Source organism: Macrotis lagotis, chromosome 1, assembly GCF_037893015.1.
Source record: "Macrotis lagotis isolate mMagLag1 chromosome 1, bilby.v1.9.chrom.fasta, whole genome shotgun sequence".
Lineage (NCBI taxonomy): Eukaryota > Metazoa > Chordata > Mammalia > Peramelemorphia > Peramelidae > Macrotis > Macrotis lagotis.
In genome coordinates this window covers 61,851,127-61,863,633 of record NC_133658.1, presented here as the reverse complement: position 1 = coordinate 61,863,633, position 12,507 = coordinate 61,851,127, and the positions used below count along the sequence as shown (strand labels likewise).

Below are 12,507 nucleotides of genomic sequence, written 5' to 3'. Positions count from 1 at the left end.
GATTCCAAGTACTGAGTCCTTGCACTGTGTCGCTTCATATCCTCGGACAGAGACCCTTAGACATAGTAGGTATTTAACAAATATTTGTTGAATCAAACTGAATACAGAAGAGTGAAAGTCTGTGGTTGTGGAATATTGTACATATTGTCAAACAAAACTGGTTGGTTTTCTGAATTTCTTTTTCTTTTCCTGCCTAGATTCCTTATTAGAAGCAATAGCTCCCTCGGTAGGGAATGAGGAGTGCTATATTTGGAAATGAATTAATAAAAATGTACATAATTTTAAATATAGAATAATGGTGGGAGAAAGGTGTTGATGCCACTTTTATCACCTAGGAAAGAAACAGCTGCTTGTTTGAACAAAACTCTTTATCTGTCAGGTGTTGCCTGTAGAAAAGAAGCTAAAATAATCGTCATAGCTGATCTTACAAGCCAGCCTCACTGCCAGGTCCCTATCCTATATTGGTGAAATTGGGTTTTTTTTTTTAATCTACGCATATCTTTACATTTACCCATACTCAATTTTATGTCATTAAATTCAGCCTAGTTTTCTACCTGTAAGTGACAATGTGGATTGAGCTCTGTTCTAGGCTAGAGGAAGATAATAGAATTTAGATGAGAAGGACCATTCATTGTTTCTGAGTCTGTCTCTTCAGGCAAGTGAGTTACTTTATTGGTTCCAAAGGTAGCCTCGGGCAGACTGGAGAGGTGAGAACCTGACCAAGTTTGTGGCATTCATTAGACAGAAGATGTGGGAAGAAGAAGAGCTGTGGGAAAGGCACCAGGCTTTATTTGATGTAAAACACCTTTCTGAGTTTCCAGGTCTCTCTTCTCCATCTTTGCTGAAGCCACATGTTTGGTAAAGCAGGAAACAGACTCACTGCCCTTACAAAGAAAGGATTGGTTAAGAGGCAGCCTTGCCAATGTATTGTCTTCATTGTTCATAAGGACCTGCCTAAAATCAAGATTGACTGGATGGTCTTAAACCTCTGCCTTTGGTATGGTTAGCCCCTTGGTATCTCAGCAACACCAAGACAGCAAGTGGGCACTTCTAACTGACCAGCCATTGCCAAATGGTGTATTTCCAAAGGATCACAATGCCTCCTCATGGTGGTGATCAACCATTGCAGCCAGTTCAAATTAGTACCAGTCTGGGATATTTGGTCCCTAAATAGCAACCGCATGAGATGAAGAACTGGTGAGGTAGGAACTGATAGGGCTCGGAGAATGAAGGGGGTGGAAGGCAAGCACATGCTTGTTTTGGGGAGAGAGTCTTGTAATACATTACTAAGGAGACTCTGGTGTCTTCCACAGCGATGCCTTTGAATTGGGCAGCTTCTACGAGAAGGTGACTGCAGAGTTGGCAGCCAAAACAACCACACTCCAAAACAATCCTCAGGAGGAGGATGACCAGGCTGAATATGCTGATGTCATCAAAATGGCGGTTAAGTTTGACAAGTAGGTCATTATCTTGTAAGGATCCTGCATCAGACACTTACTAGCTATAAAATGATGGACAAGTTTGGGGGAGGGGGGTTTGTTTTTACAAGGCAATGGTATTAAGCAACTTGCCCAAGGTCACACAGGTAATTATTAAATGTCTGAGGCCAGATTTGAACTCAGGTCCTCCTGACTCCAGGGCTGGTGCTCTATCCACTGTACCACCTAGCTGCCCTGATGGACAAGTTCTTAACCAATTAGAACTTTTATTTCTTCATCTGCGATGAGGAGGAATGACTATTGTAACATCCACCCCCCCCCCCAAGGTTGTTTTAGGGATAGTACTTAGGTCACCTGAAATGATACAGGAAATGTTGTTGTTGTTGGTTATTGGTAGCAAACTCTTTCATTTTATTAATGTAGAAACTTCTCAAGCCTTTATTGGAGACCTGGTGGGGGGTGGGGATGCAAACCCAGATCCACCATCTTTTCTAACCCCTGTAGAAATCTTTGACCTTTTGATATTTCTTTCTCCGGGTGTTTTTGCGTTGAGTTGTATGGCCTCTGTGGGAGTTCTCCAAATCCAGAAGGGAAGTTTTCCTTGACTCACATTATGAAGTCCCCAGAGGAAGCTCAAAACATTTCTGGATAGTTTTTTTTTATTCTTGAGCTTAAGATTTTGTTTTAGACAGATCTTTCCCAAGAAAGTGCATCTTTCTGAAAATAGAAGCCATTTTTTTTGTTAAGAAGTTCTATGAGAATTTGATGTCCTCCCTCCTCTGTTCTCTTTCTTGTTCTGGAATCTGAAGGGGGCTTTATGCACTATCAGAAGAGTAGCACATTGCTGACTAAATCTAAGGTCCCCCAGATCTTCCTCCACCCTCCCTTATACATGACTCTGCTGGGCCCTTTGGCCTAGAGGAGGTTGAAGGCCTCTTCAGGCCCTGTGATAGAGAACTTAGACTGGGTTTAGGATTTTCTCCCTCCCTGTACCCCCATTCCCATGCTGCCTGTGCCCTGGAGTCTTTCCCAGAACCTCAGCCCTCTTGGAGCCCTTCTGTTTTCCTGATGCTGTTGTCATTTGTTAGACTAATCATCCTGTTGTGACAGCTGCACTGGCTGCCTAGGATGCTCCCGCTGGTTTTCCCCTGGGAGTTGCTTTGCTTTGAATCATGAATTTCATCCCTGCATGTGATTCTCCACCCTTTGTGAGCTGGGATTTTTCTCTTCCTCCAAGCCCTGAGGGAAGGTCTGAGGGTTGAAGGACCTTCATTCTGGAAGTAATTTCAGTGACCCTGGGCACCTGTGTGTCAAGAGGAGGCCTGCAGGGCTGGCTATCACCTTATTAGAAGGCCACCTTCTTGTCCAGATGACAAGATATATGCACTCTTTGGCCCCTCTCTCACATCTGTAAAGAGTTTTTTCCAGCCTCCTGTGCCCTCCTGCCATCCTTCCTCTTTCTCCCTTCCCTTCTGAACCAGATGGTGATGCTGGTCATGGTCACTAGAAGCTTTGTCTTCACTGGTTTAGCCTGATGTCCCTCCTTGGTGCCCAGAGAGACATTGGAATTTAGGTCTGGAAGGGACCTTTGAGTTGAGCTTGTCTAGCACCTTCATTTGACAGATGAGGATAGGAAGGACCAAAGAAAGAAGAGCCAGAGCACTGGTATGAAGCCCCAGTCCTCTGACAGTGCTTTTTCTGCTTCCACAGTTGTGGGGCCTAGGGAATATTCCAAGAGATCCCAGCTCAGTGGGAGAGTTCCTCTGATACCGCAGTTCTATTACCACAGCTCCTCTCAGTACTCAGACCCAGACACCTGGGAGCCACAGCATTATAAGGGAGAGTAGAGCCATCTGTGAGTTCCCTTGCAGATAAACGACCCTATTCCATTTTGTCCATTTGTCTTGCTTGCACCCAGCAGAGAGAGAACAAAAGTAAGAACTGGTTGATAAAATTTTCCCCTCTTCCCTTTCTTCCCTTCTCCCCAAATGACCTCAGTTTCTTTTCTCCTTCAGGAGGCAATACCCACCCCAGATCACACCCAAAATGTGCCTACTGGAATGGTGCCGGAAGGAGAAGTTAGCCCAACCAGTATATGAAACAGTGAGTTGGTGATGGTAGAAGTCCACTCTGCTATGCCTACTGATCGATCTGGCAGGCCTGCAGGGAAAAATCCATTCCCTATCTGCTTCAGTGAGCCTCAGGGGCAGCATCTCCTAACTTAGGTCAGAACAGTCCCCCCATGTGTGGCTAGTTGGGAGTCAGTAAAAAGCAGGCTAGTCCATGTCTTGGTCCAGAGGCAGACCAGAGCAGATTTGGCACTAACATGAGCTTTGAGTCAACTCACACCAAATCATCTGAGTGACCCAGTTCATTAAGTGTAAAACTGAACAGGAACCTACAGAGATCTCACCCTGTCCCAGGGCCAGGACAGTGATGTTGCCCAGTTTTCGAATCCTGATTCAATTAAAAGTTAATTATGGGAAATAAGTTAATTATGGAATTGGAAACTGGTATCAGTATCTGGCATAAGCCACTATCCTAATCATTTCCTTGGTGATGATATAGTGAGGTGAATTCTGACCTGGTTTATCAAACCTAAAGAATTTATAGGTCACCTTAGAAGGTGAAGTGACTCCTGGATCTTTTCTGGGCCATTTAACATTTTATATCAATGACTTGCAAGGTTACAGACATAAATGAAGAAGTCTACAGATGACAAAGCCAGGAAGGAGGCCAACACTGTTGCTAAAAGAGTTGGGTCAAAAAGATCTTTCTAAGATAAGATAAAAGCAGTAGACCAAATCAAATAAGACAAGATTAGTAGGGATAAACGTCATGGACTTGGCTTCAGGAAATCAGCTGCACAGAAAAGGAGGAGGTGGAGCAAAGTTGCCATCTGTGTAAGAAAGTTCTGGGAATTATAGTAGATAGCAAGATCAGAATGATTCATCAGTGGGAGAGCACAACCAGAAATATTACCACATTCTGGGGCTGTCTAGGGAGAGGCCCACTACCCACGACATGAGAGGGTAAGCAGTTCTTCCCTAGATAGACCAGATTGGGTGGTGCCCCACTGTAGTAAGAACATTATTAGCAAGCCAAAGGGTAGCCCATCCATAGGAAGACTGGATTCCATGCTACCTGAAGAAAAGCTGAAAAAGCAAGGTGAAGTGCAGAAGTGATGTGACAGCACAGGTGATCCATGCTTAGTAAAATAAGACCCAGGATTGGACCATGATAACAGTAGCATTGATCTAGTGTTTTAAGGTTTGCCAAGTATCTCACATATACTTTCTCATTGGATCCTTCCTATAATCATGGGATATAGATGCTGTTATTACCCCATTTTATCAATGAGAAAACTGAGGCACACAGGTTAAGTGACTTGCTCACAGTCAGGCAACTAATATATGTCTGAGGCCATGGCTCTGTCTGCTTCACCACCAACTGCTTTAGAAACGTGAAAAGCTTGTGGTATAGCATTGTACTAAGAAAGTATACTCCTATCAGGAGATCCAGGAACCAGTGGGGAAGTATATGAGGAGCACATGGGTAATCAATGGACACAGAAACAAAAGTGTTTTTTTTTATTGATAGTTAATATATCACCTAAACAAAAAAAAAAAGGAAATGAATAAGCTCAGGAAAGAAAATAGGAGCCTGATCTAGAGGCATGCTCTTCCAGTGAGGGTGACTTCAGTTAGCCAGACATCTATAAAGGCAGAGCAGCTAACAACTTGAATTGCTTTAATTATTTTATTTCACCCTTCAAAAGGTGGAAGAAGCATCAAAAAAAAAATTCTAGTCTGGATCTGATTCTCACTAAATGGAAGAATTGATTACTAAAGAGAAAATGATAGGAACACTGTAGGGGACAGTATTAGCTCCTCTTTGGAATTTGTGACAGAAAAGGAAACCTATGTATAGTCTGATATTCACTGTACATTTGAGAGTGTATATGTTTCAGGAAAGAATAACTAAAATTCTAACAAGGGGAGCAGCCCAGAAGGGATATGGAACTCTCAAGAATTTAATTTTGAAATCACATAGGAAAAACAGTTCCAGTAAGAAGAAATTGGGAATTGTCTGAAGAGAACAATATGGTACATGGAGAGTTTACCCACCAATTTAGATTTTCCAAAGATAGGAACTGATTATGGAAGCAAGGGCAGGGAATAAAGGACTAATACAAAGGACTGGCACCACCTTTTTAAGCTTGGTGTTGGGAGTGAGAATGAGTTGAGGACAGCCAAAAGGGATGGGGGGGAGGACTCTGTGTTTGGGGAAGAGAGGAGGCTCAGTCTAGTGCACTCAATACAGTGGATTATTTGAGGAAGATTTCCTTAGGGATTGTACTGGAAAGGACAGAACAAACATTACTCATAAGGGATTGACGCCCATTCTCCATTAAGGCCTTAAGAAGAGATGCTTGGATATCCTTGATGACTTCAGGTCCTCCAGCCCAAGGGAACTTCATACTTGGGGACTGAAAGGTCTAGTGAATTTGATTGCTGAGACTGTTAATTAAAGAATATAGTGAAAGGGAGAACAAATGATCCAGTTTGGAAAAGGGAGAAGCTCATACACTCATGAGCTAGACTTAAATTCCTTGCAAAATTCTAAAGCATTAAAGTATAAGAAAAAATGAAAGGTGAAAACTATATGTTTGGAAAAATAAAATATTATTTATAAACAAATAAAGGCATAGTGAGAGAGTGGAGAAAAGGTAGCAATGATAACAAAAGAACCAGCATGGTTTTATCAAGAATAGGACATAGAAGTCCAATTGTATTTCCTTCTTTAAAAGGGCTTCTAAACTGATCAAACAGGAAAATGTATTTAGTTTACCTAGATGTTAACAAAGTGTTTAATAAAGCACATGCTACTGTACTTGTAGAAAACATGGAGAGATTATAGGCTAAATTTTAGTACCATTAGATGGATTGAGAATAGGTTGAAAGGGGGTGGCTAGGTGGCGCAGTGGATAGAGCACCAGCCCTGGAGTCAGGAGTACCTGAGTTTAAATCTGGCCTCAGTCACTTAACAATTACCTAGCTGTGTGGCCTTGGGCAAGCCACTTGACCCCATTTTGTCTTGCAAAAAACCTAAAAAAAAATAGGTTGAAAGAACTAGTTCAGAGTAACCATTAATGGTTCAATGTCAGTGGATTACTCCTGTACTAATTAACATTTTTATCAGTTATTTGACAATAACTGTAGACAAATATCATGCTTATCAAATAACAAATGGCACAAACTTGAGAGGAATAGCTAATTTATTGGCCCAGAAAATTTGGATAATGTAATAAATTGAAATGTAATGGGAATAAAGTGTGGTCTTATTTTTGAGATTTTCAAAATTGCCTTCACAGTTTTAAAAGAGGAGAAAGACAATAGTGTATCTGAAAAAGATTTCAGGGTTTCTGCATATTGCAAACTCAAAATGAGGCAACAGAGTGAGTAGGGGATAAGGCAGCCAAAAATAATACTAAAAAGTATATTATCGTAAGAGAGGTGTGGCTTCTGGAAATAAGAAAGTGATATCTCTGCACTGTAACCAGGGCAAACCAGGGTCCGGTCTCAGAAAAGAACCGATAAAATGGAGATGACATCAGGAGAAAGGCTTCACCCATGTTCATGGGATTTCAAGGCTTCCCTGTGGGCAGAAAATAACAAGAGGCAAATTTAGACTGACGGAAGGAAAAATGCCATTTTTTTTTGTTTTTGCAAGGCAATGGGGTTAAGTGACTTGCCCAATGTCACACAGCTAGGTAATAAGTGTCTGAGGTCAAATTTGAACCCAGGTCCTCCTACCTCCAGGGCTGGTGCTCTATCTACAGCACCACCTAGCTGCCCCAGGAAAAATGTCTTAATAGAGAACTGACCCAAAGTGAGGTGGACCATATCAGGAGGTGGCAGCTCCTCCTCATCCAAGCTCTTCAGACAGAGGTTAAGTGACTATTTTTCACCTAGAGTAACTGTTTGAGATAGTAATTATCCCAAATGACTTCTGAAGGCCTTTGTGGAAGAAGAGTGATGTCCATGACACAAAGGAAGTTCAGGAAAAGTTTCAGAGGAAATATGATGAGTTTTGGATGTAGCTATTTTGAGATGCCTATGGAGTATCCATTTGATAATACATGACTGGAGATAAGGGAAGAGCCTGGGGTCAGATAGATTTGAGAATCATCCTCTTGAATATGATCATTGAACCCATGTGAACTAATGAGAATACCAGGTAAGACAGTATAGAGCAGTGATATCAAATCCACACACAAGGATCCTTTGGTTTTGAAGTAAAACATCTTTTTCTTATTGTATATTTATTGTATTAAATATTGCCAATTGCATTTTGGGGTTGCATGTTTGATACTTCTACCAGAGAGTAGCAAGAGAAGAGGACCCAGGGGAAAGGCATAGGTGAAGATCCAGCAAAGAAAAGGGGAGATCTCCAGGAAGAGAACCCAGAGTAGGTGCTAGAAATCTAGAGGAGAGACTCTCCAGGAAGACAAGACTGTCAAATGCTACCAGAGTCACAGGGAAGAACACTGAAAAGTAGCTATTCAATTTGGCAGTTAAGAAAGTAATGGGGGCGGCTAGGTGGCAGTGAATAGAGTACTGGCCCTGGAGTCAGGAGTAGGTGAGTTCAAATCCGACCTCAGACACTTAATAATTACCTAGCTGTGTGGCCTTAGGCAAGTCACTCAACCCCATTGCCTTGCAAAAACCTAGAAAAGTAATGGCCAAATTCCTTCTCTGATACAAATACAATCTGAATACCTAGACTAGGGAGAGTCAAAACAGGAAAAAGCTATCAATCAATATCCTTAAATAATATAAATGTTAAAATTTTAGATAAAATATTGGTAAGGACACCACAGGAATACATTTCAAAAAGTGGATTAATACCAGGAGCACAGGACTGGTTCAATATTAGGAAACTTATAGACATGATTGAACATATTCATAACAAGAACAAAATTCATGAAGATGTAGAAAAGGCTTTAACAAAATACAACACCCATTCTGGTTTTAAAAAAAAATGCCAGAAAGTATAGGAATGAACAGATCTTTCCTTAATATGATCAGTAGCATCTTATCTAAAGCCAAGAGCAGAATTATCTGTAACAGATGAACTAGAGACCTTTCCAGTAAGGGTGTCCATTATCACTATTATCATTCAAAATAGTGCTAGATAGAAATGCTGGCTACAACAATCAGACAAGAAAAAAGATGCTGAGTGAAAAAACTCACTTTTTACAGAGGATGCAATAATTTGGAGACTCCTAGAAGACCAACTTAAAAAAAGTAAATGAAAATAAACCCACATAGCTATGGAAACTTAACTTTTGTCTACCTCAGTTTTCCTCAAGTGTGAAGTGGGGATACCAGCTAGCTCTGGGGTTGTCTTGTTTGTGAAATGCTTAGCAGAACTTCCAGCTGTTGTTGGCAGAGGACAGAGATTTGAGGTGGACCTGGTCAGCACAGCTTCCTGATGATCTCCTCAGCCTGCCAAAGAATTTCCCCAAAGGAGCAGCCCTGGGGTGGGATCTTCTTGCAGTTCTTCTCAGGGACGCTCAAGTAGTCTGTACTGGCAGGCTGGTCACCCATGGACTCTGTGTCCCTCTGTACTGTCTCCCATCCAGGTCCAGAGGCCGGTGGACCGCTTGTTTCGCTCTGTGGTCACCGTTTCCGGGCTCAAGTATAGCTCGGCACTGTGGTAAGTAGCAAGACCTCAATTTGTCTGCCCCTCAGAATGTTCCCATCCCACCCAGGGTTCAGTTAGAGACAAAAAAAGGGTAGGGAAGAAGGGACAAGATGTGGGACACTGACCATGATCTTTGGCCTCTCTGAGCTTCGGTTTCCCTATCTGTAGACTGGGAGTACCAAGGCAAGGGACCAGTTGGCCGCCCTTCCTGGTCCTGCATCTCAGACATTTGCTTTTCTCTGTGCCTAAGACCCAAGGTAGCAAGAATCTCCAGCCATCACCAAGTGATATTCCTGATTGGCTGTTTGTTCTTGCACCACAGTGTCCATAACTTTAACCTATTTATATTCGGCCAATGAGTGGGCATGGTGGCAGGCAGTGGTATGAAAAGGCACAGAGGAGCATTTGTTCCTCTAGGAAAGCAGCCGGCACCTACAACAATGACAAGACTGGCTATGAGCAGGGCAGGCAGCAGCCAGTAAGGACGGGTCCCCACTGAGGAGGATCCCCAAGGTCTGAGGTCCCCAGAAGCACCTTGGAGGCAGGGCTTGGACCCAGCTCTTCCTCAGGCCCAGAGTAGCTCCCTGTCCACTCTGCCACGATGTCTCTTAAACACAAAGATATCTGCAGCCAAGTGTTGAGATGGTCCTTGTCAGTCATCTCTTCTCAGACTCAAAGGGTCAGAGGTATATGCTCCCCTGGTGCCTGTTTGCTGACAGGACATTCAGCCAGCCTTCTTCAGAGCAGGCTGCACAAAGAGCCCAAGGCTGGTTTGGCTTTGGCTGGTCCTGAGACCTTCACCCTACCACCTATCCCTCTGCTTGGTCCTCTCTAGGGACAAGTCCAAGAAGCTAGCAGAGCAGGCTGCAGCCATTGTCTGCCTGAGAAGCCTGGGACTCCCCGATACACAGAGCCCCCTGATGCACAAGCGCAAAGTGGAGGAGAGGGAAATTTGGAATGACAGAGAGAATGAGGAGGGGGTCCTTCCCCAAGGAGCCCCTCACAAGAAACCCCACCTGACTCTGGGGCCCTGACTCTCCTTCACATTCTTGGACGATCCCTATTGCCATTTGCAGAATCCTTCTGGACTCAGCCCCAGAGCAAATGAGGGAAGCTCCTGCAAGGTGGACAGCTCTGGAAGGGGTGGGGGGATGGGATTAGGGTGGAATATGGAGCTGCTTAGCTGCCCCCCCCATTTGTCTGGTGGGTTTATGGTGTAGATGAGATGTCTGACTTACTTTTCTTTAAGTCAGGTCTGAACTCCACCAAAGGGAGTGGGAAAGGAGACATCCAGGATGTGCCCACTGCAGGTTCACTCGGGCCTTGGGATGGGCAGAGGGGTGTCAGGGTAGATGTTGAGTAACATGGTATTGTGGAGAGGGGGAAGTAGGAGTGAACCCAGGACTGACAAGTCCAGACAGCTTCTAGTATTTTTTCCTCTTGTGGCACAAGCTGTTCAGATAGTCTTCTGTTTACCTCAGTAAAGTTGGCTCTCTCCATCAAGATGAGCTTCACCCCTCTGAGCATCTAAGCTCTCCTTGAGGCTGCTGGAGGAGCAGAGGCAGTCTTCCTGAACTATGAAGGCAAGGGAGTTTCTGCCTTTTTTTCCATCTTAGCACTGCTCACCCACACCTTCTTCCCTATCTCCCAAGGGAGACACTTGGGGAGAATTTACCCCATCCCAGTGGTAATAGACTGCTATGAACCTGTAGTCATCCTGCCACTGCCAGTTGGTAGACCCTGGGCAACCAGAGTTCTGAGCCCTCTTAGCACAGAAGTGTTGGTCAGAGCCTGGGCAACCCTGACTGAGGGTCCCACCTACTCTCCTGCAGCTCCTGATGGCGCTGGGGAAATTGAGAGCTCCTAGTTCTAATGAAGGATGAGAACTGTCCACAGGGCCTTCCTTGCCTCCAGGCTGTCTTTTCATTGAGGTTCATCTTTTGGATGGGTTGGGTGTCCAGGAAAATTAAAAAAAGGTTAAAAGCAATCTTTGTTTGCCCTCTTAATCTGCACAGTTAGAGGGAACAAGACCCAAAGGCCCATTTTTATTTATTTATTTTTAGATTTTTCAAGGCAATGGGGTTAAGTGGCTTGCCCAAGGCCACACAGCTAGGTAATTACTAAGTGTCTGAGGTCGGATTTGAACCCAGGTACTCCTGACTGCAGGGCCGGTGCTCTATCCACTGTGCCACCTAGCTGCTTAAAGGCCCATTTTACTAATGGGAACACTTACAAATTGAAACTGAAAATGGTGCTTGGAGCATAACTGGAAAAAACACTGCAGGCTTTTGAGAGTCTTTATGCTGTAGATACAAAACTCTGGATTTGAGCCCTTCTGGTTTGTGTTTGTGAAAGTCAGTGTCCTCACTGAGAGGAGGATGAGACCTCCAGCTATCTCTTTCATAAGGTTTTGAGGCAAGTACTTGTAGAAATAGGAGCTAGTCAAAGAAGAGATTAGCAAAATTGAGAGTAAACCCATTAATCTAATAAAAAGTAGTTGATTTAAAAAAAATGAAGTAGATAAGCTATTTTCTAATTTTTTTAAAAAGAAAACCAAATGACAAAAATGAAACCGGTGAATTTACAAACTAAAAAAAATAATTGCTAGAAACTAACAAAAAAATTCAATAAAACATGAATTGCAAAAATATGAATCGCCCAGATTGACGGTGGAGGAACTAGCTCCAATACTACATAAACTCTGTGAAAAACAGTAGGCAGAGATTTCTACCCAATTTTTTTCATAACAAACATGCTCTTGATATCTAAATCAGAGTCAAAATAAACTTAGACTTGATTTCCATAGTATGACAAAAATATTGAATACAAGGTTCATACCAATATATCAGAAAGATAGACTATGACCGTGCTGGCTTCGTAACAGAATTGTGGAACTTCAATATAAGAGAAAGCATGATTGGACATGGGATGAACAAAAACCAAAACCATGAATAGTCTTTCAAATGTAAATTAGCCTTATGTGCCTATTGGCTCAACACTCGTTCTGCCATAGGAAAAGATTCCATCCGAGAGGGGGCTTATGTCTCCGAGGGAAGAACTCCAGGATTGGCTGGCAGGAGCTTGGAAGAGTGGGACCCCTGGTTAATAAGCTAATGTGCCTCTTCCGTCAGAGGCATCCTAGGGTTTAGGGAACTCTGGGTATGGCTAACGGCCCGGTGGGCATGCCAATGGATTAAGAATAATGAGGAATTTGGAGAAGTCGTGCCCGGGGGGGACTGAAGGCGAGTGAGGAGGGAGCTCTGATCCGGTACCAGAAACCATTACCGGACCAGGGGAAGCACCGTGGGCGATGCGGCGAACACAAGCCCTGGGGCAACCAGGCGCGAAGGTGCTGCCC

At 43.4% G+C, this 12,507-nt stretch overlaps 1 protein-coding gene across 1 annotated transcript in view; it reads left to right on the top strand.

Moving 5' to 3' along the window:
• The window catches only part of DUS2 (dihydrouridine synthase 2), a 68,039-nt gene extending 55,564 nt beyond the window's left edge, over positions 1 to 12,475 (top strand). Inside the window, exons 13-16 of the mRNA XM_074202082.1 lie at positions 1,314 to 1,457; positions 3,455 to 3,542; positions 9,088 to 9,161; positions 9,985 to 12,475. Coding sequence (XP_074058183.1) covers positions 1,314 to 1,457; positions 3,455 to 3,542; positions 9,088 to 9,161; positions 9,985 to 10,183 — 505 coding nt within the window. The 3' untranslated portion in view covers positions 10,184 to 12,475. The remainder of the gene's footprint in view (positions 1 to 1,313; positions 1,458 to 3,454; positions 3,543 to 9,087; positions 9,162 to 9,984) is intronic.
• Positions 12,476 to 12,507: the final 32 nt, after the last annotated feature.